General features: G+C 41.4%; 1 protein-coding gene and 1 long non-coding RNA gene across 2 annotated transcripts; one reads left to right on the top strand and one right to left on the bottom strand.

Annotated features, from left to right (window-relative positions):
* Nucleotides 1–64: 64 nt before the first annotated feature.
* Nucleotides 65–25,616, bottom strand: LOC137469207 (ovostatin-like). The gene is made up of 36 exons (XM_068181737.1): nucleotides 25,465–25,616; nucleotides 24,781–24,964; nucleotides 24,280–24,436; nucleotides 23,101–23,153; nucleotides 22,198–22,218; nucleotides 20,994–21,162; nucleotides 20,342–20,426; nucleotides 19,406–19,517; nucleotides 18,945–19,059; nucleotides 18,635–18,744; nucleotides 17,323–17,481; nucleotides 16,740–16,967; nucleotides 16,361–16,418; nucleotides 15,737–15,882; nucleotides 14,554–14,703; nucleotides 13,823–13,993; nucleotides 13,389–13,521; nucleotides 12,681–12,777; nucleotides 11,939–12,167; nucleotides 11,264–11,387; nucleotides 10,804–10,922; nucleotides 10,308–10,359; nucleotides 9,441–9,524; nucleotides 8,398–8,574; nucleotides 7,354–7,435; nucleotides 6,726–6,882; nucleotides 6,236–6,310; nucleotides 5,086–5,251; nucleotides 4,611–4,831; nucleotides 3,823–4,038; nucleotides 3,223–3,347; nucleotides 2,956–3,046; nucleotides 2,323–2,391; nucleotides 1,305–1,410; nucleotides 883–956; nucleotides 65–155 (listed from the first exon to the last, which is right to left on the bottom strand). Exons 1-35 carry the CDS (start codon nucleotides 25,572–25,574, stop codon nucleotides 916–918), a joined length of 4,392 nt encoding a protein of 1,463 aa, XP_068037838.1. The 5' UTR covers nucleotides 25,575–25,616; the 3' UTR covers nucleotides 65–155; nucleotides 883–915.
* Nucleotides 86–1,171, top strand: LOC137469221 (uncharacterized). Its single transcript, XR_010996405.1, has 2 exons — nucleotides 86–571; nucleotides 691–1,171. It is a non-coding gene; the product is annotated as an uncharacterized lncRNA (long non-coding RNA).
* Nucleotides 25,617–27,563: the final 1,947 nt, after the last annotated feature.

The raw sequence follows: 27,563 nt of genomic DNA, 5'->3' as shown, positions 1-27,563 counted from the left end.
GGAGAGATGTGCTGTGAAAGGAAACAGAATCAGACACTAGCTCAATTAATGTCACGTAGCCCCACTGTGATTCCTAAGGTGCAATGACTCTTTCCAGGACTTCATGACAGAAGAAAATAAGGCGCTTGACCACTTGCTCAACATTTGTGGTGCTCCTGTAGGTAAAAATCCAAAAGAAAATAACCTTAGTGAGAACTAATAGTCGCAGGTTACAAAACACAGGCATTCTTTTCAAGATACAGGGTAGTAAGTTCTTTCTGTGTGAAATAGACAAAAGCTGGACCAAGGTCTTGCAGCAAGCTGTGCCTAGACCCCTGAGAAACTGCTCATGAGACAACAGCCAGCAGAACTGCTGTGCTGAGCAGGATGCAGACCTGACCTCCTCTACAGCCAGGCAGCATCATACCTCTGACTAGTTAATACACTGCCTCCATGATTCATGTCACCTCGTGTTCTCCTCAGATAATGTATTTACTGTCCCAGAAAAAGTTTCTCTTAGTCCATGTGGAAAACCTTGCTTGGGTCTGGGAACCATTGGCTCCAGAGGGAAGACTTTGTAGGATGGCCATAGGTAAATGGTTCTTTGGTACGTATCTGTGCTTTTGAGGAAAATTTGAAGGTATTTCCCAATCTTTCAATTATTCTGCACTTTAGCTTTCATTCTAGATGCTAAGCTCTTCCCATGAACAGCAATGTGGTCCCCACTTGGATTCCACTGGTGTCATGGGATAGGATCTGGCCACTGTCTCTGTCTGCTCTCTGAGAAGCCTCATGGAGACTTCATTTCTTTGAGAATGGTTACTGTTCTACTCACTCTGCTTTTGCTGCTTTATAGCTCACTTTCTTATCTGCCCGTTTGGTTATTTTCTGGCTTTCACTTACCTTTTTGAATCCTTAGTCCTTTTCTGCAACAACCTATTTGCAAGGTGATGTGTATTGAGCAACAGCATACTCTTCTGGAGAAGAAGAGAAAGGTTCTGGTTACCCTGGCGAACACTTGTTGTGCCTTTCCCCAGAGGTGGATATAACCTATGCATGATTAAACTGGAGATCCTTGAAATATCCTTTATTCTGGTGCATGTAATTTCCCACTTTTCTAGTCATGCCCATTGATCACCTTGGGCATGAGACCTAGGTCAATAAAGTGAAACGAGTCTCTCCCGTGGCCCTAGATTCAGGTGCTGATGGAGTCCAGGGGAGTGCTCTTTGCCGCAGGGATGGTTCTGGGTCTCCCTTAAGGCACACTGTTTCTGCTGTCCCTGTCCCTCCCCCACACTTCACACTGGTTAAAATCAAAGATATACCTGTTTCATAGTAGTCGTAGATCTGCACAGGTGCTGGCTTGGGGTGGGTCACTACAAAGTCCTGCTCAACCGAGAAAGTGATTTCTTTCCTTTTCTTCTGTGAGATCTAGAATGGAAGGTCAGAGATCACATCAGTCTTTATTTCTACAGCACCATCTAGAGCAGACAAGGGTGCCAACTGACAGGCTGCATATTCCAAATCCCACTATAGATATAGGACAGCCATTATCCAAACATGTTAGGAAAGTCCAAAGTGAAACTGAACTGAAAAGTTAATAGACTTTCTGTCCTGCTTGTATCACCTGATTCTGTAATTATTGCATATCCTATTGCCAGAGGTGGAAAATTGTCCAAAAGGACTGAGTTTAATTTTCCAGGATCTCCCAATGGTCAGGATGATAAAGTCTTGTATTCCAATCCCTCCCATTTCAGATATGGACATTATGTGCCACCAAGAAACTGTGAATCAATTTACAGTGTCCGTCACTGGGGTATTGTCTTCTGTTAGTTCTACGGTGCGCTGAGCAAGTTATTTACTAAGTAAATTCTGATTCAGGGATTCGATTACAAAATTTTGCAATGATCTAGTGTAAGAGAAGCAAAGAAAATCTTTACAGAGGACAATGAAAGCAGTGTTTCCTGTCCTGTTGGAAAGACTGAGGTTTATAAGAAGCCTACAAAAGAGACATACACACAAGGGAACCACTTTTCTGGTGTTTATTTGGTTTTTACTGAAATAAGAAAGAATTTTGTTTAATATTAACATGTTTTTTTTTTAATGACTGGTATTTTTTGATTTTTTAATTGCTGGTAGGACAGGTGCCAGTTTGAAGCTATTTGAAAGGTTGGGAAGTTGCATGCAATTTGGGAAGTAAGCAGCTTAGTGATTACATTGGAAACTGCTGAGAAAGAGAACATGATAAATGCACCATATAGGGTATATCCATATTGTGGTTATACCTATTACATGCTGTTTCCATCCTTTGTGAAAATCAAACAGACAGTGAGCAGAACTTACATTTTGCAGATAAAGGAGGACGTGATTTTTCTTGTTTTCTACTTGCATCACTGTTTGACTGTCAACGAGCTTTGAAACAAGAAAATGGAGATAAATATATTTGTAAAACATTACAAAACAAGTGTTGCTTCAGACCCTACTGCTGCATGTCTGTGGTATTCATTCTTCTCCTAGTCAAGTTTCAAGGGCTGGTAGTTGACTTTTAGAGTGCAAATATTGTTGAATAGATTGAAAGGATGGACAAAAACATGCCACTTGACTTAGTTGGGGGTATGAGCTCTTTCCAAATGCACAAGTCGCTACAATTCATTTGGGGGATTCTGCCTGACTCTGGTGTGATTTCTGTTTCAGAGCTAGTCTGAGAGGTTTCCCACCCTTTCCCTACCTGGGCAGTGCTAGCTCCCAGTTGCAGCTGCCAGTTGCTCAGGCTTGAGCTGAAACCATTCCTAGTTTTAAATATAGGAGAATCTGTGTGTCCAAAGCTCCCTGGAGGGCATTCCCTCCACCCAGAAATGAACAGTGCAGCCATGCAAACACCTCACATGGTCTGTGGCTGAATGCTTCTTAACCATGCCTCTGGTTTTCTTCTCCGTCCCTGTGGGGAGTAATTTCGCCTTGTTCCTCTAAGTTTACCTTATCCAGGGATGACTTAACAGGAACAAAGCCAGAGAGCATCTTCACATCAATAATGACCATGTTGGAGCTGCTGCGTTTCCCTGTGTAACTGAAACAACAGAGAGCCCTGTCAGCGGTCTTTGGGGATACTGTGTCTTACAGGCTGATACCATCAGCATATTGATTAGCCTGGGTTCTTGACTTCATACGCTGAAATGACAACACACAGCAGTGTTCTCTGTGTGTCTTGTCGTCTGTGCAGCTGGTTTGCTGATGGCACGTTACCTGCTTATGAGGACAATATCAAATTTTGCTGGTCTATCCTGTGGGCAGGAAGCATTTGATGTCTGTACTAAAAGCAGAAATCCAAAGGACCCCTCTGGAAGGTATATGTTGTATCTCAGTGCTGTCTGGAAGAGGAAAAAACCATTTGTTCAAGAATGCCGAAATGCCGAAGATTTTCTTTGCATTCCAAAAAAAAAAAAAAACCAAAAAAAAACCAAAAAAAAAACCAAACAAAAAAAACCCCAAAACCCCCAAAACCAGACTTAGTGAATTTTCTGGCAATGTTGCACTTGGTTTTATGTGGAAGATGCTTGCTTACATCAATAATGAACACATAAGACTTTTACTCTTTAACAGTGAAGGTGCTTGTACCCAGAGTCACGTCCCAGAAAGAAACCAGATGCTGATCAGAAAAGACTCTTTTTCCATGCCAGAATTCCCCAGGAGTCAGAATGTGGGATGGGAAAAAGAGCATTTAAATGGTTTAGGGAAATCAAGCAATTAGGAAAAATAAAAAGAAGTCAGCCAGAAAATTATCAAAGCAATGGCTATCTTGTATGCAAAATGCGAGACACAATGAAGAAAAAAGCAGACATTTACTTGCATAAATACACAACCACTGCCATTCATTGTCAGGCTGTATTTCCCAGGGACCTCTGGAAGGGGAGTCTGTTGCACCAGGAGCCTGTTCTCATTGTTGACCAAAAATACCTTCTCAAAAGGCTTTTTGGAAGAGATCTTGACACTGTTTTGTGAAGCAGAGTTGTAGGTGGCCTCACCATAAGCAGCGAGTGCTTGAAGGGCAATGACTGTGTCCTGAAGAAAAAGAAAATAATAAAAGACAGTTGGCTACACAGCGTGACCAGCGCAGAGGAGATCAAAGTCACTGTTGCAATACATATCACAGTTGCTTCTTCCTGAATTTGTGTGTAATTCCAGGGTTCCCATACAAAAGGAGCCATTTCATTCTCTCACGTATGCTTTAGGGTAGAAGAATCTCTCTCCTGATACAAGGGTCTCAGAACAGAAAAGCTGAGAAGCAGAGTGCACTTCTAGAGTTTTTCATAGTGCTGAAGCCTGTGTTTTCTGGGGAGCTACACAGAACTCACGGGTCATCTGACAGATGGGACTTGGTGTTTTCTAGGCTCATCCCCAACACAAATATCTGTATTTATTGCTAGTCAAATTACTCTTGTATGGTTTTAAGCTTCCTATAGTTAAGAAGAGAGGGAAAAAAGTATTTTGGTCTCCTAATATAAGGGTTTGGTTTATCTCAAGACAGCAAGTAGAAAAGAGAAACAGGACTAAGTAGTCAGAGCCCTGCTGGAACCCTGAAACAGTGCCCCGATTCCTAGGACTAGCTGTGGAGTGGAAGGTAGTTTTAGCACCTGGGTAGAAGAGAAACCTCCATAGGCATTCTGCTGCCTGATGATCCACTGCACAATCTCGGAGGCCTTGGTGAGATCCTCTTTATTCCGGTTGGGTTTGCAGAGCAATGCCAACAACACATAACTGGTGATCTCAACATCAGCTGAAGGGGCATGGTCAAGGAAGGAGGGAGATTTGTCTGATGGAGACCTCTCCTCCTGCTCCCAGTGCTGTGAGCCATCTGAATAAACAAAGAGGAACCAGTATTGATTACAGGGGTCACTGCTCTGTACTCTGCCTTGGAGTCTCACTGCGTCCGGGCCTTTTCCTCAAAAGGACTCCCTGCACATCAATGAAAGCACATTGGTTAACTCCACAGATCATTTGTGTGGTTCGGTTCATGTGCCCACTCTCTCAATATTGTCAAGGTCAGACCATCAGTAAGATCTGTTCCATCTTCCCATTTCCCATATTCCCCAAGTGACTGAAACTCACCAACTTCTTTTGCTGATTTCTGTAACTCTTCAAGGAATGATTCACATTTTTCTGCCTTGCCAGCTAAGCAGAAAGCATAGGCCATGAGTGCCTGAGTGTAAACTTCACTGATACGCTTTTCAGATGCAGTCTCCAGACAAAAAAAGGCATTTCGGATTACAGGGTACTTAAAAACAAAAAAGCATGTGGGTTTAATTCAGGACAGTAGTCTTCACCTGCTCAAAAATGTACTTTCTTTAAATTTGTTCCTCATCCTGTCACTATCACAGCAATGAGAGTGGGACTTCAACTTGTATAATGACTTCAGTAGAGAGAATACAGAATTCTTCAAGGAGGATTTCACAGGAAATATCAAATAAATCAAGTAGCTTTCAGTGGTGTTCTTGACGAAGTTGGTCTACATATTTCACTGATCATTCCTTCTGCTTACCTCCATTAAAACTATTTCCTCTGCATTTCTATAGTCAAGAGTTTGTTGTCTTGAACAAATCTAACTTAGTGGTTTCTATCCTCACTGACTTTGGTGTAACTTTAATTCTGCAATGTGGTACTAGGCTTACACCCACAAAAAAAAAATGTACACTTTGTGTCCCCAGAAAGGATATGAAAAAGTGGAGGCTAACTCATGTATTGAAGTCTAACATGTCCTCTGAGGTCACCTTTGTACTGCCAACTTTTTGAAAAGGACAGATCAGCTCTTGCTCTGATGGACATTTGTTTTTCCAACATATCTTTTAGTTCCATTTGTAGATTTTATAGATTTACCTGCAACAACTTATTTTCTTGACTGGGCTGTCTTTGAGGCTAAACCATAGTGTGCGGGTTACTAGCTGTCGTGTAGGTTTCTACCTGTCAAGTCTTTTTATTGGAAACTAAAGGGTGTCACTAAATATTTTGTGTCTCACAAATAGAAGATCTAATCCCACTGAGGTTTGTACAGTTTCTGCTCAAAGACTGGTCATTTAAGAGGTGTAGAGATGGGGATTTTCTCTATCATAGCAACAAGTGCTGATGCAGAGCGTGATCACCTACTCTGGGAGCTCTCTCCCTCTCTTTCTCTCTCTTTACTACCTAGACAATTTAGCAGATGCTGGACCCAAAGCAACAACTGGGGACCAGTTCCATCCAAACATCAGGTAAATGTCCTTACCAGACTGGAGTGCCCAGCTTCCAGCATGGCAATGGTGGTGTAGGCAGAAAGCGACAGCTCATCGTCTACTCCTCCCTGAAAAAAACATGGAGGGAGGAATAATCTGTAAATGCCACAGATGAGAGCCTTTAAATATCAATTGCCATGTCCCAGCTGAGAGAGTACGGACAGTTCTGGAGGCAGCCCAAAGGGAAAGAGAGCATTTGCATAGCTCTTGAATAGCTCACAAATCCAGAGAAACCCTTTGTTATTAAATCCAACAACATCACTCCTTCAAGCTTACAGTCCTGTAGCCCTATCTTAGGTGAACATAACATGTAAAGTAGGTGTATGAAAGCTGACTGAGCTGAAAATACTCATTATAAGATGTGGATAATTAGTCCGTGGAAGAAGGCAGGCATTTGGAGTGAAATATAGTTTTTGGCAGCAATAGGAGAACATACTTTTAATGAAAAAGTATAAATTTGACCAAGCAGTAATTCTCTGCTACCTTCAAGGCATTGTTGAAGAGTGTTCCAACACTCCGGAAACAGCCATCTAGCTTCTGTTTGCTTGACAGCCACATCAGGGTTTGAGACTGGACACGGTCATCAATGTAGATGAAGCGACCAGCTTGTGCAAATGATCTGTACACAAAGGCAGTGAGCCTGCAGGGAAAGATCAAGCTGTGAGATGAGCACTGGAAGAAACAGAAGAAATCAGCCCTCCCGTTCGTGCTGAAGAGCATGAAGAGTTACAGCCAGCGTGATGGTGGCTTGCTTTCTCTTTGTGTGCTCCTCAGAGAGAGAGCAGTTAAAGGAGTAGTAGCTAGATGGGACACGGGGAGGATCTCCAGCACACTCTGTGGCTTGTCCTGTCTACAGAGCACCACAGTGCAATGGCTTTCATTGAAGACAGCAGGAGTATGACTCAGAAGGTCATCTGGGTCTTTAGGGATCAACTTCTTTCCATGCACCTGGCCTGGCAGAGAATGGAGAGACATTTCCTTTAGTACTTCCCAACCCCCAGTGCTAGACAGCTCTGTACATCTGATTCAGCCAGTAAAGCTGCCTCTTACCTGCACCATAATAATTGAATGTAAATTCATCTCTGAGCCAATTTTGCTCCCAGTTACTCACCAGGTGTTCCCTTCTCTATCTCTGGTGCCAAAGATGCTGTAGGACCCATCAGGACGTTTGTATGACAGCTGCTTCTGGTAGCCTGCAAGAACATGGAAAAGGAAGTGTTCTTGGATGTAAAAGCAAAATCCTATTTTGTTTGCTGCCATATTTGTCTGGGAAAGAATGGAAAGGAAATGTATATCTAACAAGCAGGAGGGGAGCTCTGAGGGATCCTATGAATGGAAGCATGGAACATGTCTTGCAGAAACACTGAGAGAATAGGAAGAGCTTTACCAGCTCTACGCTTCACCTAAACATACAGGATCAGGATATATGCTGTGCCTGAGTGGGAAAAGAGAAGGGGGCTGAGAGACAAAACCTCAAAAGAAACATGGCAGTTGAATGTCAGCAAAAAGGCATAAGATAGGAAGATAAAGGAAAGTGAAAAATGTCTTGTTCGGGGCAAATCCTTAGGTTGCTGTGATGCCTTGTGAATGCTGACCTAGAACAGAGATTAGACAGAGTTAAAGAATAAAATAGATATTTATTAGAAGGCCTCAATGGACACACCCTGGGCAGTACAAGAGCCCAGCCAGGGCTACACCCAAGATCGACTTAAAATAGTCACAAAAAATGGACGACCAGTCACGAAGTGTCTCACTTTTATAAATTCTAGTCTATTAGCATATTAGAGTTAATTGTCTAATTATAGCTTTAGATTATGAAGTCCCATCCTTCTTGTTTTTCTCTCTTCATTCTGCCATTGTTTATGCTCTTGGGCCTGAGATTTAAATCATTTGTCCTTAGTCCCCAACTAGAAAAAGAATTATTTTTTCAACCTACTCTGTGAAAAAAGCTTCTATCTCTTAATATGAAGCTCAGAACTACACACTAAAGCAGTACAGAATCTGAAAAATATAAAAGCTAAAACCTGAGGCATCAGCTGGGCTGTGCTACAACTGTGATGCCATCTTCCAGGGTAGACATGCTGCTGTTGCTGCTGCTGCTTCTGTTCACAGGCCCTCAACAGGACACGTTGTAAGGGAACCACAAAGCTCTCACCGCTCACTAAGTATCCAGTGGCCTTGGATTTGATCTCCTCACTCAGCTGCCCTGTCTTGTTCAGATAGTCCAGGACGTAGATGTTGGGTGCAAAGAGCGCCATGTTCTGCTCCCCACAGCCAAAGGGCATCTGGAGGAGCTGGTGCAGGTTCTGCATGGCAGTGCCCATGATGTCACCTGGGGAAGAGGAGATGAGAGGTGGGGTCAGCACAACTCATGGCCACTGAAATTACCAGTAATTTCCATTCCACAGGCAGAGTCATAAAAGCCTAGCAGGGGTTGGGAGCCTTCCAAACAGAACTTTGTTCTGCTTTGCAGCGAACAAAAATCCTTTCCCTGCCTCTCCTTACATAGTCTAAATTGCCCTTAGCAGAAACACTATTTATTTTGGTGCCACTTCAAGCAGATACTTCTTGCTGGAAATGAAAGGAACTTACAGGAAATTTCTGTTTCCAGAGGATGGAAGGGAATAGCCAAAGCTATTTATTGCAAACGTTTATTGCAAAATTAACAGCTAATGCTGCAAAGGGATGTTGATAATGCAGATGTATCACAGACCACCTCTTAGTTGTTATTTCTAGGAAAGGTAGCACAGACCCAGCAAGGGATTTCTGGAAAGGGCTTCTAAAAGTCACCAACATCAACAAACAAGGATTTTATGGCTAGTGAGTCATGTAACCAAATCCATGTCCTGAAAAGACTGAATAGATTCTACTGGCATCTCTGATTTGTAGGTGGGTATGTAGAAAAATGCTATACTGGCATGAATCTGGCTGAGGTCATAAATCAGAACTGTGCTGCTGCTTCAGAGAAAGACTTTCAAAAGCACTAAATTTAAACAGAATAGTGAAGAGAGATGCAACTGATACTTAAACTCCACCTTGCTGATGCAAAGCATTGCTAGACAAGATGAGAATCAGTCTCTTTTCTCAAAAGTTTTCCACACTAGGACTGAAAACTCACATTTTGAATCCTGAAAGAGCTTTCATGTTACATTTTCTGTATTTTCTTTTTTTAAAATGTTTTATTAATTATATATTTACCAACAACAGAAAAGGAGGCTCTGGCTGATCCTTCCAAAACATTTGTAGGTAGCTCTAGAGATATATCTTGAAGAACTACATCATCTGTGGAGAAAAAGATTTGTCATTTGTATAGGAATACTAATTATAACAGTGAAATGCTCCTGGTACAAATTGCACAGTACAAAATTGCACACAAGTGACAGCAATAAAGTGAAACTCACAGCATTCACCAAGAACACAAAGAGAGAAGGGGATACAGCAAAATCAAAATGGTGAAAAACAGATCAAGTAGTGTAGTCACTGTCATTCCTCAGTAGAAAACAGAAAAACAGGGTAAGGTTTGTGCTCACAGGTTGTAGTATCTGTGACCCTTGGGGATTCCCTCAGTGGCACAGTTGGTAGAGGTGGCTGGTGAGGGTCAGAACAGATTTTTTGCCTGTTTCAGGCGAGTCAGGAAACCTTAGGATCTGTTTGCTGTCAGCACTGAGATGGTGTGGAAAGGAACATTACATTCCTTCTCCCATTCCCACCAGAGGTGGAAAGCTGTAAGCTACAGGTATCCATGGAATAGAGGACTGCGCTCAACATGAGTGAAAGAAACACAGGACATATCTTGCACAGAAAGGTCATCTCCCTTTGAGAGCTTCCTAGCAGCCTTCCTGCAGCATCTGAGCACAACTGAGCAAGGCACAGATGCTGCCTCAGTGATATGCACCACACCACACAGGAATTTGGCAGCAGGGAACTGTTACACTCACACTAGCTGTCGTATGGACAACTCTGGGAAAAAGGGAAGGAAAAACATCAACACACACTGCAGGAAAGAGTGCAGATTCCAAACTTCCTTTCAGTTCTTCTCAAGACAGTGGTATGTAAGACCCTTACCTTCTGTACAAATTAAGGAGTTTTGAGTCTTTTCCCTTCTGATTCCTTCAGGCTGCAAGGAGATGGAAAGAAGAGATATACGCAGTGGATGAGACAAAAGCATGCAGAAGAAATTCAGTGACAAAAAAGGCCCCCCTTCCCCAACCTCCTACATTGCAAAAAAGGTGGACTGAAGCAACAGTTTACAAGTTCATGTGTGATGTGGTTGATCCTAAAAGGGAGATCACATCAGATGGAGCCCCTCATTTCCAGTTTCTCCTCTGCACGAGGGAGACATGTCAACACCCCTGATCCTCATGGAAGAGGACATCAGATGGGAGTGGACTTGATCTTAGATTGAACAGCCAGATCCTGTCCCAGCCAATTGAAGGTGAAGCCATACCAGGAGTTCTTTAGGAAACCTGAAAAACCTTTGCTTGCTTTTGGTACTTCCACTGTGTTTTAGTTTCCTAATGTAAAGGAATGCAGGACAAACAGTAAGAGCTGCCAGCAGTACCTCAACAAGCAGTGTTCTGATCTGGGTGTCCCTGTACTCAATACTGATGTTCCTGGGAGTTTTGTCTCCACAAGCTTCATCATCCTTGGTCTCTGCAGTAATGCTGAACACTACATTACCTTAAATAGCAGCAAAAAAAAAAAAAAAAAAAAAAAAAAAAAGGACCTTTACCATGCAGGATGATTGACAAAGTAAGAAATTTCATCTGATGAATAAGATGAAGTAGTTCAACATAATGAATGGTCAGTCACTGTAGGTGAGACATATGGGAAGAGAACTGATCTCTAAAAATGGCAATGATAAACACAGTGAAGCTGTGGAGAAGCTCTTTAATCCAGAGAACTGGAAAGAACAGTGGTAGACCAAGCTGTCTGGGTTGGAAAAGGATTAAGCTTTTCAGGTGAGATATAAATTAGTATCAGTCTTGGAACATAAAACCAAGTAGATTCAAAGCACTTACCAATATCTTTGGGGAAAATATTCCAGACATAGGTCTTTCTTTGCTTGGCACATACACATCCATCATCCTCTGGGGAGATGAGTTTGGCTTGGTAATTAAGGGAATCCGACAGTGAAACATTAATCTGAGAACACAAAGAGCATTGTAAAGGGATGAAGGTTTTTTACCATATTGCAAATGGTGCTTTATTGTTAGAGGGGGTGAGACTCTGCTTACATCTAGAGTTAAGTGTAGAGCAGATTGAAGCCCTCGGAAGATGATATTTGACTAATAATCCATCAGAAGTAACCTGAACAGTTTTCCCTCTTGCTTCTCTCAACAGTGTCACTGTTAACATAGGATGTTAAGCACACCTGATTCTTAAGGAAGAGGCCCCAGAGAAACAATTGATAGCTCGCATATCTGTGGGTTGTGAATGATACTCTGCAAAGCACTTGCTTCCTTTCTCTATGGATCTTGATACAGCTGCTTAACAGATCTGCCCTAGTCACAGTTCACAAGATCTCCCTTTGCTGCCTACTGTTTTCAGAGGACAAATCCAGTCAGGATAATCTGTTGTCAGCTAGAAGGAGCAGTACCTCAGTCAAGAGCAGATCCAACCACCTGCACCAATCGTTTTGTTGCAGCTTCTTTGGAGATGGGATAAGGTCTAAGAATGTGGGCAGAAGTACACACCTTAATGCACTGGTCAAGGTAGTTGAAGACAGTGGCTCTAAGCAGGAAATCTTCTCCTCGTATGATAGAGTATGGCAAGGTCAAGTCAACAAAGAAAGGCTGCAAGGCTGTCAGGGTGGCAGGCACAGATACGCCAAATCCAGTCAACTCTTCCACACAGAAAGCACTGGCTTTCCATTTGGTGATGGTGTCAGGGATGGTGTATGAGATGCTGGCTTTTCCAGTAGAGCTGATGGGAATGGAGAAAGGATGAAAGCGTAAATTTCAGAAAGAGTAAATTTCAGATAACTTGCTTCTCAGTAGATGCAACAAGTTTTGAGAACCAGAACTACCTCTATTCTATTTGCAGAAATCCCACATACAATCCCTGGAATTTATCACTAAAATTTGAGAAAATTTTAACCATTTAAATGTTCCTCTGCCCATCATATCCTTGAGTTTGAAAAGACGACTCAGAATTCTTGTTCTGCAAATCGGTATTTTAAATAGAGGTGTCCTTCTTCTGAGGAAGGGAATATGACTCATGGTATACACATTGTGGCAGCAGGTGTCTTTAGGGACATCTTTGGTAATTTGATCATGGAAAAGAGAAGGGCAGATGGGCAGCTGATGACTGAAAAACTAGGTCTTCTGGGCCTAAAAGGAAGAAGAGTTGGCAAGGGATTGCCACCTTACAGGACATCAGAGAACATATTTAGTAATTCCTAAAGCAAGGCAAAGATATGAAAGAAGCAGTACTCACTTAATTGGAATTATATCCCAAATCCAAGCTTCAGGAAAGAATTCTCGAATAGTCTCAAGGACAAGTGTCCTCTCTTGTTCCTCCCTACCAGCTTCAGCTGGTAAGAGATAATGAGAATTTAGTAAAGCCTGGTTCATATAATGGTGATGCCCAGAAAGGACAGGTTTGAATGTGCATGGGTCGCTATGAAGGACAATAAGTGTTTTACCATTACCTTCTGACTGAGAATATATAATATTCATATATACACATATGCCAGACAAATATTATTAAAAGTTACTAATATATCCCTCAGTTAGGTAAAATCTGGTGTCAAAGGAAAAACAAAACATTGCTTTGGTCTCTCATGAGCATGAGACCTAGGGCTAGAACTCAGGTCACTTGTCTCAGCTCTGATTATTGTTCACATTGTTGCACAGTCTTTTCCAACTAGCTCTGGTCAGAAGGGAATCAATGTCAACACTGTTAGTTTTGTGTGACACTGCCAATTGCCACAATTCCCAGCATGAAACTGGACATGAATCAGAAGTGTAGACCTGAAAGATTTTTTTGGGCATTGGCCATTAGCTTAGGCTATCGCATTCGATGCCAGGCCAATATTTAATATCAAAACCAAAGTGGTTAATGAGTACTGTGCATGTCCGTATAACAAGAATACCTCTTCCTTTAAGGAGAAAGGTAAAATCTCTTTTCTGTCCTCTGTATTACCTGATGATTTGACATGGTGTGCAGAAGCCATGTGCCCTGCATTCATTACGTATGGCTGACGTCTTACAGTCTCACCAGCGCATACAACTGGTTGTCGAACTTTTGAGTTGGTAAAAAATTTAATTCCCATATCCTGTAAAAAACACATTTCAGCATTAGCCATAAGCACACTGTAGCTGACGTTTGTTCCATTCTTCCCTCTTTCCCATTACTATGTTTCCACCACAGTGGTGCCCAAAGACATGTGTGCAGAGACTTTTGGGAGCTTTGTGTGTGCTGGAAGATCACAGTAGGCACTGGAATCAATTGAGAATAGAGGTCTAAGAGGAGAGTTTGTCACATATGAGTTTTACTAATAGGGTTGTTTGCAGTATCTAATACTACATAAGCAGAAACTCACTAAAACATATTTAAGTAATGTACAGGACATTTACCCTGATTAATTGATACACATCTGGGCCTAATCCAGACATTACAGGTGTATAATACAAGCCTTTGTGAAAGATGTGGTCAGATGAGACACAGGGCTCTTGGGAGTCTTCTTCTAGATTGAACCCACGGAACACGTAGCCTTGAAAGTCTTGTAGGGGATGCCGGCTGTATACCTGTGAGGGGTAAGGAAATAGGAACTGTGTGTATGTAAACATCAGCCTTACTTACACCATCAAATACTACGAATTGCCAAAACTGAGACGACAGCCTGTTTGAAACCATGTTCTGTTTCCTGGATTAAGAAATGGCTGAATGGCTGGGAGTAGAGGGCAGTGATCAGTGGCACAAAGTCTAGCTGGAGACCAGTAACCAGTGATGTACCAGGGTACTCCAGTACTGGGTCTAATCTTGCTCAATATCTTCCTTGATGATCTGGATGTTGCAGCAAGGGTCTACCCTCAGCAAGTTTGCTGACACCACAAAACTGGGAGTAGTGGGTATGCTGGAGGGCTGTGCTGCCAGAGACCAGTCACAGGTTAAACTAAATCCCAGATGAAAGAGGACTTACAATCCAGAGAAAACAAAATCTGTTTATTGCCAAGTAGCGATAGCTTATGACCAGCACATGCCAAAAGCTGTAAAACTGTAACTCAGTCTAATGATCTCAACTGGAGAGACAATGTAATGGAGGAGGAGGAAGAAGTGAAAGGAGATAAGGCATTTGGCAGCTTACCATTTCCATGGACAGCTCTGTCTCTGGCTTCAGGAGCAGCATGCTCTGATCCACTGCCCTCACAGCACAGAAGGAGTTGGCAGCAGCTTCAATGACCAAACTGACATTGGAAGCTGGCTGCATCTGCTTTTCAGAGAATTCCAAATGGACCTGAAATTCATCAAACAGATGTTGGTATGGCTAACCCATGCTGCTGGGGCTGCTCTGACTGTGTGTGTGAGTGGAAGGATTTTCTATTAAAGCACACTGTAACTGTTGACCAGGCCTTTGTTATAACAGGGACTTAGGCAATAAGCACCCTTAGATTCCTGTGATAGCTTAAATGAAGCCTACCTCAAGTGATTTAAAACAAAGTGTGATTCTTTTGCTGTCATTATCATTATTTTTTGCTGTCAAATAGAACCTTATTATGACTTGACTACATATAATAATCCCTACAGTGAGCAAATCATATTTTTCCTAGGTCCATGGCCCATGTTATCAAACATATAAAACAGATTTTGAATCTATTCAGATAAAATCTGTTTCATGTTTGTTTTAGATAAGAGGAAAAAAAATAGGAGGGGCAACTAGAAACATTTTGTTTAATGTCACTTGGTTTGTCATGTTCTACAGTTTCATGCAATGTAGCTTTTAGGAGCTAAAGATTAGAAAAATATTACTGGTGAAATCTGAGTTTATAATGATGATTGAAAATGTACCATAAAAAGAAAGACGAAGAAATACCTAAACCCTAGACTGCTATTTTGGCTTTCTTTTCTGTATGTATTTAGTTCTGCTAAACCTAAACTGCATTTTTCAACAAAAAAGTGTAAAAAATTAGATTGAATGATGAAGTGGGATAAGTCTAAATTGTTTTCACTGTGTTGAAGGATAGAAAGTCTGAAAACTGAATGGAACACTAGTAGTGTTTAAGTGAGGCAAGATTCATTTGGGATTTATGTGGGTATCCTGAAAAGTTTTTAATGTTAAAAGAAGATATATCTTCTGACAATAAGGCCAGGAGGTAGTGGTAGAGGAAAGATATAAGGCCAAAGAGAAAAAAAGAGAAATAAAAGCAGTAATGTAGAGAGAAGGGGAAGGAAACAAGAAACAAAACTGGAAATCTCTTGTGGATGTATACACAAAGAATTTGTATTTCTCTGACTGCAGGTAAGGCTTGCTATATCTTAGTGCCTCTCACCTTGTTTTTGAAACACTTCTCAACTGGCAATTGAACACTGTCTGCCACCAGCTCCTTGTCAGGGTGTAAGGTGTACACCAGCAACCGAAGGGCTGGAGCCATTTTCTCACTGACCACAAGTGGAATGGTGAAAGTGCCATTTTGGCCTGTTAGAAGAAATAAAGGCACCAATAAGGAAGGAATATCAAAGATTTACTGTAGGAGTAGCCAAACTCAACAGGTATGTAACTGAACCAGTCAGTGGAGCAATCTGGACTTAGATGATAAACGGAACAATTTTCCAGGAGGTGACAGGCATGAGTTTCTTCCAGGTGGTCTCAGATTTATTGTAGATTTGAACACGTGGCCATATTCAGATAGGACCCTAAAGCAGACACTCTGCATTCCCTATGTCATCCTTTGGTAAGATCTTTAGAGAGCACTATTTCACTAATATCAAATTCAGTAACTGCTGGACTAAACCTGACTTTATAGTGATCTTAGTGGTAGTGCTACTGTCATGGACACATTCATGGGTGGAGAGAGCTACTGCCCTTCCTATTGCTGCTATAGTCAACCATCTGGGTGTTTGGTCATTTGGTTTGTTGTTTTAATGCAAAAAGATGGATTGGCAACTTAACTTACCAGCTTGGATATTAACTTTAATTTCCCCTGTAAGGACAATCTTGCCTTTTGCCATGCCCTGTGCAGAGAATATCAAGACATGTATAGGTTGGCAGAAGTTGAACGGAGAAGGCAGCAATCAGGTTCATTATGCATGGATAAGAAAATCTACAATGAGATGATCTCAAATGCTTAAACATAAGCCTTAGGACATGCTGAATATTCCCACTGCTGCTGCTGGGGACCTTGTTGGTGGTCACAAAGCAGAAGCAAAAGGAAGGAAAAAGGGGGACAGAGAATACCATGAAGATCACTCGCTGCTGTAATTCCTGTGGATGGATTGCCAGATAGCTGCCCAGTAAAGCCCTTTCAGCAAACCAACCCACAACCTCATACTCACCACATAGTAGAAGTTCACAGTGTTGATTCTCTTGTATCCTTCTGTGTTTAAGACATAGTGCACAGTGATCATCGTCTTCTGCCCACATTTCAAATCTTTCCACACGGGTTCAATCCTCACAAAACTGCTGGTCCAAGAGTAGAAGCGCTGGACAGAGAGAGATGCTTCTGGGTAGTAAGGCTCTATCCAGCCTTCATAGTGGCAGTGGTCATTGGTTTTATAAACTGCCTGAACAGGAGAGGGAGTGGGGAAGAAAAGAAAAACAAACATATATCACTAGGGAAGTCATAATCACATTCTGACATCAGAATGATTAGTTCATATAATGCATATAGGTAAGAACTGCATCTAAAGTAAAACTGGTAAGGAAAGACCAGCCTTGTAGCAAGCCATTGCATTGCAACAACTCAGATGTTTTCCTCACTCCTCTTATAGTAGTTTTTGAGAGCTCTACACAATGAAGAAAGATGAAGAAAGCATATTTTTATTACCAGAATTGAAACCTCATCCCATCTTTTTTGGGTTTCAGTTTGAGAGCAGCTATGTCTCTCTTTGTCTCTATTCAGCCTTGTTTTGTACTCACTTTCAGACTGATCTCGGGATCAAACATTTCGGATGTGTCAATGCTAAACTCAGCAACACCATTATGATCTGTGGTGAAGTTGTCTGTATTCTTGTTATTGATAAATAGCTGAATAACCTCATTGGAAATTGGAGAGTTGTCTTTGTCTATCAGCTTGATCTGTAAAAGGGAATGTGAAACATGTTGAATATATTTCTGTATGTAGATACTGATATTTTGCACTCTTTTGCTCTCCAAACAGCAGAATCACTTTTTCATCTTCCTTCAATGCAATACTTGACAACTGAAATTTCTGTCTTCGCTTTCTGGAAACTATCTGAGCTATCTTATGAGGTATGGAGCAGGAGCTTCCTCAGGATCTGCTGCATCATTGATAATGTCCTTTTGTGGAGCAAGAACTTTCATGTTTCATCTCTTTCCTGATCAGTCCCTTCTGACTATACATTTCCAGTTTAAAAATATATTTTCTTTTCTCCCTTCCTTTTTTCCTTCCTTAGTCTTGAGAATCTGCTGCTGCTATTTTCAGTGTCTGAAAACCTTTTCTCCACATCTTTGTTTTGAACATTTTTCTGATTCTGTCTACACTGTTTCTGCTGTTTATATATTAAACAAACAAACAAATAACAGATCCCATTAAGGAAATTCTGTGTTGCTAGAAATGAGCATTCATTTTTATTTTTTTTTTAAAGAAGAAGAACAGAGTGGGAATGGGAATCAAATAAGAAAGTTATATAGAATTTACAGAGGGGAAAAACCCCCACCCTTGAAAGACAGTCTCGCCTCCTTTCAGTGTTACTGGTCCCCCTTATTCTTTCCTCATTCACAAAAGAAGAACTGAAGGAGAAAGATTTATCCCTACCCTTTAAACCACTGACAGAGTTATATGGGCATTGTCATGAAATAAAATAATGAAAAACCTTTCTGAGACAGAAACTGTTGTTATTTCCTTGATTTTTTGTGTGTGCCTTAAATTCCTTTCACTCTTTCTTCCCTCATCCACCAGTGTTTTTATTCATGTCTGGCTGGCATGTAATGGTCAGTTCTGAAGGGAGATGCAGTGATTTATAGCAAGCTTAAAATGCAAGTTAGAGAAATGCTAGCTAATGAATGGTTCTGATTTCAAGTATTTCTGGCAGAATCCAACTCAGAATAAATTAATAGTCTTCAGAATTACCAGTAGGGCATTGCATGTGAGGAAAGAAGACTAGGGAGAACACCCCCACCCCAAAGAGTCCCCTAGATGTTACCATCATTATTGTTATTGATTGCCTGTCAATCATCTTCAATAGAAGCCCTCCAAGCTCTTGTTTACCTGTCCAAAATAAGGGATTCCTCTTCTGTAGTGGTGATCCATGTTCACAAACTGTATGGTGCTCATCACCCGAGTTATGGAAATAACCCGAGCAGCTGTAAACTGCAGGCCTGGAAGACATGCCCAGAGTCATGAGAAGATACACTTTGTCCTGCTCAGAGCATCAGCAGAATTTGCCTGGAGATGGTCACTGTGCTTGTAAAAATGACCTTCCTCAGGGATACATTCTTGTACTCAGCAAGCAGAGACTATCTCCTACTCTCCTTGACCACACCACTTTTGCTGTTTCTTTCTGTCTGGAAGGGATTACCTGTTCCTTTCTCTGTCACAGTGGCTTTCACGTCAAGGTTCCTCAAGTAACCAGTGCGATGTAACTCAAAGATGTTGGAGCTGAAGACCTGCGAGAGGCAACCATCTGTCTCCAGCTGGACAGGGAAGAAAACAAATTCTGTTGTCAAGGATCATAGCTTGCAAAGGGTGTTGACAATACACAGGACCCTTCTGTAGCAAATGAAGCCCAGTACTTTTAACACGATTTATACATGTTTATGGGAAACTGAGTCATGGAGAAGAAACATGTCAATCCTTCAGGCCTGCAGAAAGCTGAGAAATGAGGTGCTCTGAGGTCCCAGCTAGTCATACAAGCAAAAAGATGAGTAGGGTGAAGAGAAGCATCAAAGAGAGAAACCAAAGTGTGATGGGCAAGGGAAGAGAAACAAGAACACAGAAGAGAGGACAAACATGAAGAGGAATAATAATCATGTATCCTACATTTTTGGTAAACGATTGACAAACTGGGCTTTTCTTGCACCTCCCGTATGAATCAAAATCCCTGCACACACTGAGCTTGACTTTCCCTTCAATAGGCTGGCCATAGGTGTACCTAGGGGAAGAGGAAATATGATCTGATGAGGTCTGTGAGCTAATGCTTGAAAAACAGTCTTCAGCTAATGTGTGCAGGAATAGATCCAGGGCAGCGGTGAGCTGGGAAGCCAGAGCATAGAATAGTTTCACAGGTTTTTCCTAGCACTCCTGCTTTAACAAAATAGAAAATACAACTCAGAAATCAAAATCAGTTCTTTTTCACACCTAAACCTATGAAATATGAAATAATGCTACGCTGTGAACGCAAAAACAAATACCTTCATAAACATAATGAACAGATGTGGCTACTGACCAAATTAAGACTGTTGTGTCCAATCTTCAGCTTAAACTGGAGATCCAGGCTTACTGAAATCAAAGCAAAACTCCTCATATCTGCAAGGGGATTGAGATTTCAACTCTGGATTCCAAATTACAAGATCTTGGTGTTGGTGTAAGCAAGGTCCTTCTGAAGGACCAAGCTTGGAGGGGGAGTTAGACAGCTGGAACCATAAGATCCCCGCTAGAATTTACTGGTGCTCTGCTTTATGAAGTTCTCCCTCTGACGTGGGTTGTTGGGAGTGGACACATCCTTCTTTACCAGGGAACCTCTCAAAAGATTTATCTACCTTGTACAACACCACGTGGAACCAAATACTTATACAGTAAAATGAGATGAGCATACAAATAAATGAAAGCTCCAAAGACCAAGTCAACCCTCACCAACCTCTTCTGGGGCCCTACATATTTTTTTGGCTTCTTCTCTAAGCCCAGGCTCTTTCCCCAGTCCTTCGGAATTTCTTCCACTTCAGCATATTTCCTAACAACTCTGCACATGGTACTTACAACCCACAGACTTTCACTGTGAACTCCGAATCCAGGATTGTAAGGCTTCCTGGCGCAGTGACTGTGACATCAAACTTTGGCAACACTAGGACAGAGAGTGAAAAGAAAAAAAACCCAACACTGGCATATTGTAAATTTGCAGATCCTCCTGAGATGAAAGCAAAAATGAGAATACATCTTACTGTTAGTCATAGAGGAAATGGGATCTCAGAACCCGGGTGGCAATATGATTAAGAACTGGCCTGATCTGCAAAGGCTTACTGAAGTATTCCTGCAACACTTTGAAGAGAAGACAGGACTTCTGAAAATAGTCCTTTGATGTCTAGATGCCTTGCAGAATTTTGGCGAAGAAAGTTGATGGACATAGCTGGGAAAAATTTAGTTTCTCTCACTGAAATTTGTAATCAATGTGCTGATTTCTTGTGCAGATTGTTTTGCTAGCTAAGTGTGTGAAAAACTGTGAATTTTTCTTGCTTTTTTTTTTTTATGTTCTTTCTTTTTTAATCTCCCCAATTCTTAATAATAACTAATTGAAGATGCATTTTCCAGGAAGCTGTTTGAAGTTTTAGAAGTCAAAAAGGTTGCTTGATATGGGCTCATCTCTAATAATGTTTCCTACACTGAATAAAAAAAAAAAAAGGGTGGTGTTTACCGTATTCCTCCACATGGAATGAGTGATTTGTTCTATCTCCTGACTTCTTTGCTACAATAATTTTGTAATTCCCCAGGATAGGCTCTTCAGTGAGTTGGAATTCTAGCTGAACAATGTTCATCTCTGACTTCACATTTTGCCACTGCAAGATCCTGTTGCCCCTTGGATCCTGAAGAAAAGAAAGAATACAGACTCACAGTTTTTTTGCCTTGGAAATCTTTTGCTACTAGCACACAAAACCAGCAACAAAGAAGAAAACAAAGCAGGTTGCTTTAACGTACTGGAGAAGCTGCTTAATGCATGTGCATTGAGTTAAATTGCACTTTGTACTCTGATTATTCATGTTATTATTAATGTTGTTAGATTCTCATCTATTGTTCCTGATTTAGGCATTCTCTGCCAGCCTACTTATTACTCTCAATCATCAGGGAAAGTTGCACAGTACTGCTCTTTCCTGCTCTTTAGTATATGTTGCTCTAGATTTGTGTCAAGAGGGGGAGAAAGAAAATCTTCTTTGTGCTTTCCCTTCAGCCAAGTTTATCCCACACAAATTTTGGCCTTTAGCAACCCCAGCTTTCTTTTTCAGCTGCCAGAAGAAGGAAGGAAACCTTTCTTCTGCATTCACTGGGGTGGCATTTTCCTCTCAGTATATGTTATGCTAGCTAGACTAAAGAAAACTCATTCACACCATTTCCTTGACTCTTTACAGCAACGGCTGGAAGAAAAACACATGGAGGGCTCAAAAGATGTGTGTTCTCACTGCAAAGAAAATAAAGTCCCCCGACTTCACAGTGTAACATGAAAACTTGTAAGTATGCTGTCTAGACATGAAGTGAAATAGTTTTACAAATCACCAGAAAATGCCATGAACGTACTGACGTAGTTAGTAGTTGTATTCACAACCTATATTAGTTTTTAGCAGCACTAGAGTTACAAAAAGATACACCCCAAATAAGCTGAGCAAACTGGGGGAAGGAGTAGGGAATCAAAAGTAGACATAAGAACACTGCAAATTTTGACTGCTGGAATGATAATAGGTGTGCTTTCCATGTCAAGCTCAAAGAGCATCCCTGTTTTGTGTTAAGGAGTGTGTTAATTTCTGCTCTTGTGCTCAGCAGCAAGATTTGTCTGTGTATGGACACATTCAAACCCATGTAAGGACACTTGCCCAGAGTAATGCAGTACAAAGACAAAAATTTCTTACCTGAATTGCAATCAAGGGGTACTGAAAGAGGAAAAAACAGAATGGAAGAAGATATTAGGTGGCTGATCAAACACAAATTATTTTTCCTCAGGACTGTGAGAAGTGTATAACCAATATTCAGTATAATACCATTTATCAGAGGTCCTCATCTTTTATTTTAATCAGTTTAAAAGCATTTTTACTTCAATAAGAAGCTTACATAAAGGAGAGAAATTAAATGAGAATGGTGAGACTGTTTCATACTGGTTTTAGTGCAATCTCAGAGTGTACAAGTGAGCAGAGTTACAGAGCTGCACACAAACCATGGCTTGGGCTTCTTGTTAGGAATTAGCACCAGTTCTTTTGCTACCACTGTGCTGTCTCCTGCATTACAAGTGCAGTAGAGGAGGCCAGTGAAGACCCTTTCATTAATTTCCTTATGCACTATGAGCATGAAGAGAGACTTCTGGCAGTGGAAAGAATACCTCTGATGAGATAAATATTTGTGGCAGCAACTTTCCCTTTAATTTCACCCATTTCTAAAATGGGCAAAGTGCCAGGTGGATGATTTACTGATGCCTGCAAGCGACATCTGCTGAACTGTAAGAGCAGGAGACTGAACCCTGGGCTTTCTGGTCCGAGCTAAGATAATGTCTGTGGCAACAAAGTGGAGGGGGTTTTGAGCCTCTTTCCCAGCGATAACAGAAGGTGTTGTGTCAGGAATTCAAACTGCTACACACTTGCCTTCTTTCCTGTGACTCTAATGAAAGGCTGGATTACAGCATGTGCATAGGAAATCAGGTTAATTCTTTGTCATTTAGTCTCCAACATCTCATTTTATCCACAACAATCCTCTGTGTAAAATTTGGGAAGAAGTTGTCTCCCAGCAATTTTAAATACAGGGCAGTATTACTGGTCACTCACCTTCTCCTGAACAGGTTTAAAATTTAAATTCAGGGCAACAACACGGAACCTCACTGGAAAAGCAAGAAACAGGGTATTAGCAATGACCATAGTTTGTTTGGCTGAGCATGTTTTGCATTCATTAGCACTCCCAGTTCCACAGGTCTTCCAATAGTCCTGCTTGCACAGGATGCACATAATAAAATGCATCTGAAGGTAGAAGAACCCTACACAGACTTTGATTAAGGGTCTTTTCCCTAGCATCAAGCTCTTGTACTCTTTCATAAAAGTTTCCTTTAATGTTAGCAATGAAAAGTTTACTTTCATGAAAGTTTAACCACACAGAAAGGAATGACTGAACAAATAAGAACTGCATTACCTTTTCATAATTTGATTTTGTCTGCTGCTTGCCCCAGCTCAAAACCAAGCCGTTTGACCAATAAACAACCCATATTGCACACCTTTGTGCCATGACATTCCAACCAGTAAGCTTTTCTTTATACTATGTATCTATGTAGATAGAACTGATCTGAATTAAAGTAAAACTAATCTATAATGGCTGCATTATGTGACTAATCTCTGGGAAGAAGTCTTCTTCTCTGGTTTCCTACAGCATGTGCTAGAAACCTTAAAGCCTAGAAATTAATTGAGGAATTAATCTAGAAAAATAGAGCTCTGCTTAATGGCCTTGAGTGAAGCATGGATAAGGGGATAGCATAAGTGCAGGAATACAACATGAAAATCTAGAGTCCAAACACATAGGAGGCCAGAAGGTAAATAGCATGATTTTGTCTTTAACAACTTGTAATTCATTTTAAAGGAACAGATTTCACTCTTGATGTTTAGGCTGTTTTGATGCTGACCAGCATCACAGAGGGAAGCATTGTTTTATGCCAGGTACTGATTTAATCACCTCTTCCCACTAGCCTGGCTTGTCATCAGTAATGAAATAGCAGCAGTCATAGCTTCTGTCACCTGGGAGGAAGGGATGAATAAAATAACAGAGATGATGGGATGACAGTCTCCTGACATCCTGAAGATGACTCCCTAAGCTCCACAGCAAATAACTGTAATAGTTTAAACAGGAACTCTGAAGAAACTGCCTAGAATGTAGCTCAGCCTGAAAAACACCAGACAGAGAAATTCTGTCTGAAGAAATTGCCTCCTAAGGCCCATGTTATAGACAAAGTGGACATTCACCAGTCTGTCCTGGTTTGTAGACGGGTTTGTCTGTCTGCACGAAGACGATGCTGTCTGTGTTCCAGATCATCACTGACCGCCGCTCCTCTAGGCTGATGGTGCTGCCCTTGGCAGAGAAGGAAATGAAAGCCAGTGGTGCAGAGTGGACAGGAGGAATCTGTGAAGAAAAAAGAAACATGGGGAGGTTGTTAATCTTGAAGTAATTTGCTCCAGAACCTCTTGAACAGCAATACATGTAGCCTGGTCTCCTACAACAAGACACAATCTCACTTCAACCAACTTCGTCACCTTTCTTGGGATTTTCCTTATTAGTTATAGCTACAAAAAATGCCTTCTTTTCAGTTACTATGTTACTCTCCTATGCTTCCTTTTCCAAGGAAAGGTTTCCTTTAACAAGTCTTATTTCTTTCCCTATTTGTTTCTTTCTGTGCTCTCTGCTTCAATTTTCTTGTCCCTGTTTACATTTCTTTTCCATGGGGACATAAATTAAAATTAACTTACCTTGAACTTGAAGCATTGTAGACCACTGCTTGCTGTCATGGTTTTCTTAAAAATAGTGGTATTAACAGAGCTGTATTCTAGGATTACTCTGACGGATACTGTCTCGTTGAGGTTAACGAACTGCAGGCAAACCTGACCTGGAGAGTCATTGTGGAGGACAGCAGGCACCATCAGGACATACTGCCTGTGAAATCCCAACATCAAAGTGATCACTTTCATGTGTAAAGGAGAAACAGCCTCAAGAGGATAAAGTAAACACATAATGCCATTATTATTCAGTACCCACTAATTACTTTAGATTAAATAGGACACACTGCCAGTGCTCCTCACTCTGTCCTGCAGCTCTGAACTAGCCCAGTCTCGCTATTGCCCCCAGCTCTTGCCCTTTTGCTCTTCACCTGAGCCCTGGGCCCACCTGGTTTTAGCAAAGCACCTTGCTGTCACTACTGCTATTGCCTTTTCTGGACACACATCAACTTCCATGGAAGTTCTGCAGTAGGTGGAAGGTCTGATCATATTAAATGAGAATGATTCACTTGCCATCCCCATTCTGCTTTAACTGTCCAGATATAAAAGATGAGCCCTGGAGGTATTTAATTTTTAGAGAAAAATCAATAACACCGACTAGCACTGTCTTTAAAGCCTTTTCACAAATACTAATAGTAGTAGGAGGGTAGTTCTTACGGCTCAGGTTCCTCTGCAGCTGTTACATGCCAGAGAAGAATAGCCAAAAGAAACTTCAGCCACATTTTTCTCACTGGGAGACAGAAGAAAGAGATAAGTTCTCTTCCCATGAAACAGTTCCTTGCCTACTAGTTTAACAGCTCTGCAGTATTCCTCACCCAGTACTCCAGACGAAAGGAGTTTGCTCTTCAACTCCTCCCTGGCTCCTTCCTTTGATGTTAGTGCCTTTATAACTGTGGCAAGGGGTGGAGATCCCAGTCTATCCTACTCCTTGCAAGAACCTCCCCCAACACTACTGCAACCAAAATCAACCCACCGTCTCCAGACTGCAACATTTCACTGCACTTCTCTGAATGTCTGCACAAAATACCTTTAGTGTCTGAATGTCTGCACAAAATACCTTGTTTTCAAGGAAAGGGGCTCTGGGTTTTACACTGAGACTTGTCACAGTACTGAAAAGCACAAAGTGACCTAAACCCAAGTAAGTCTGTCAAACCAGATTAACATGTGAGGGTTTTCCCCATTGTTCTTGGAATTTACCAACTGGATTGACAGTCTGGGTGAAGTAGACCAATTTGCTATACTTTGTCACCAGATTCTGGCTAAAATAATACATTGACCTCTCTTTTCTCTTGCTTCATATTTAGAAAATTGACAAAATGGAAAAATAGAGAAGCTAGAAAAAAAGGTCTTAATTACTTCTACCTTAGCCATTGAGCACTTGAGAGTGTTGTTGAAGTTGGATTCATTTCAGCTCAGAATTAGCCAGTCGCCGGGTGTATGGGCCAGGTTTCCAGTTTTCACACCTCTATGGAAGGCAATGGAGTTTTTTTATTAAGGATAAGGAAGTTATTTTGTTCTTTTGTACTCTGAAGAGAAAACACAGCACCCAAGTGGGCTGCTCCCTACAAGAAAAACAATGCTGGAAAGCAGTTATTTGATAACTGTAAATAATTTTTTCCATTAATGTAGTCACAGGATTGGTCTGGCTTGAGGTTATGAAGTCAGCTTTCTCCACAGTAGCCTACTGTGCTTTGCATTTGAGGCTAGAACAGTGTTCATAACTCACCACCGTTTTGGCTCTTGCTGAAGTGTTCTTGCAGAGTGTCAGGGCTTTCTACATCCCCCACCTCCTAGCCATAAGCCAGGAGGCTTGGGGTGGGCAAGAGACTGTGAGGGGCCACAGCCAGGACAGATGACCCTAACAGGCCAAAGGGATATCTTGTACCTGCCACATGACACCATGCTTAGCAATAACAGGTGGGGGAAAGGAGGAGGAGGAGGGACAACATTTGTGGTAACAGCATTTTTCTTACAAAGCAACCACTACCTTTACTGAGGCCTCACTTCTCAGGGAGTGGCTGGACATCTGCCTGCCAATGGGAAGCAGTGAATAAGTCCCTCTTTTAGCTTCTGCGTTCCTTTTTAAACTGTTATTTCAATTCACCAGTGTCTTTCCTGGAAAATGGGAGTGAGTGAAAGATTGGGTGTCTGCTTGGCTGCCAGAGAGATATGGGTCCATGGGCAGAGCACCTGTATAGGAACACAATTTTCTCTAATATCCTGATGTGTTTTATGACTGTCTCTTCTAGTTTCTTGCTAGTCTTAATAGAAACATCGGGCACATAGGGTGGCTATGAAATGCTTTCCCTAATGCCTTCAAATCTTTCACAGAAGTATCAAACCATGTGGAAATGGAACATGGAAGAAGTAGCAGGTGGTTCCCCAGAGGTGTCTCTGTGGCACAGTGTGCATGCTTAGAACACAGAAAACAGACTGAGGCTCTGTTCTGAAAGCCCACCTCACTGTCATTTCTGTTGCAGAGGATCTCTACAGATACTACAGTTAAGGAGATTCCCAAAGTATAAGGCTTTATTTTCTCAGCAATGGGATACCCATACCAGGAGCTGCCAAGAACAGAAATTCACTGTCAAGGGCTTGAACTTGAGCTGACATTGAGGAAAAAGGAGATGACCAGTATTGCAGGTTCTTGCTTTTCTTGGCTTTCTTACGTAGTTATACATTTATTGAAGTGTAATAAAGTATTCATTCCAAACAAGTCAATTTGATAATCATCACAATCCAGAACCTTTCTGAGT

This window comes from Anomalospiza imberbis, chromosome 2 (genome assembly GCF_031753505.1).
Source record: "Anomalospiza imberbis isolate Cuckoo-Finch-1a 21T00152 chromosome 2, ASM3175350v1, whole genome shotgun sequence".
Taxonomy (NCBI): domain Eukaryota; kingdom Metazoa; phylum Chordata; class Aves; order Passeriformes; family Viduidae; genus Anomalospiza; species Anomalospiza imberbis.
This window is presented reverse-complemented; position numbering and strand designations above follow the sequence as displayed.

Excerpts from the sequence above, each read along its gene's own strand:
- LOC137469207 (XM_068181737.1), bottom strand. The coding sequence starts at position 25,574 with ATGGGAAGAGAACTTATCTCTTTCTTCTGTCTCCCAGTGAGAAAAATG. Across the intron at positions 16,968-17,322 it reads ATCCCGAGATCAGTCTGAAA|GCAGTTTATAAAACCAATGA; the intron begins GTGAGTACAAAA and ends TCTCCTGTTCAG. Across the intron at positions 3,047-3,222 it reads GATATTGTCCTCATAAGCAG|TTACACAGGGAAACGCAGCA; the intron begins GTAACGTGCCAT and ends CTGTTGTTTCAG.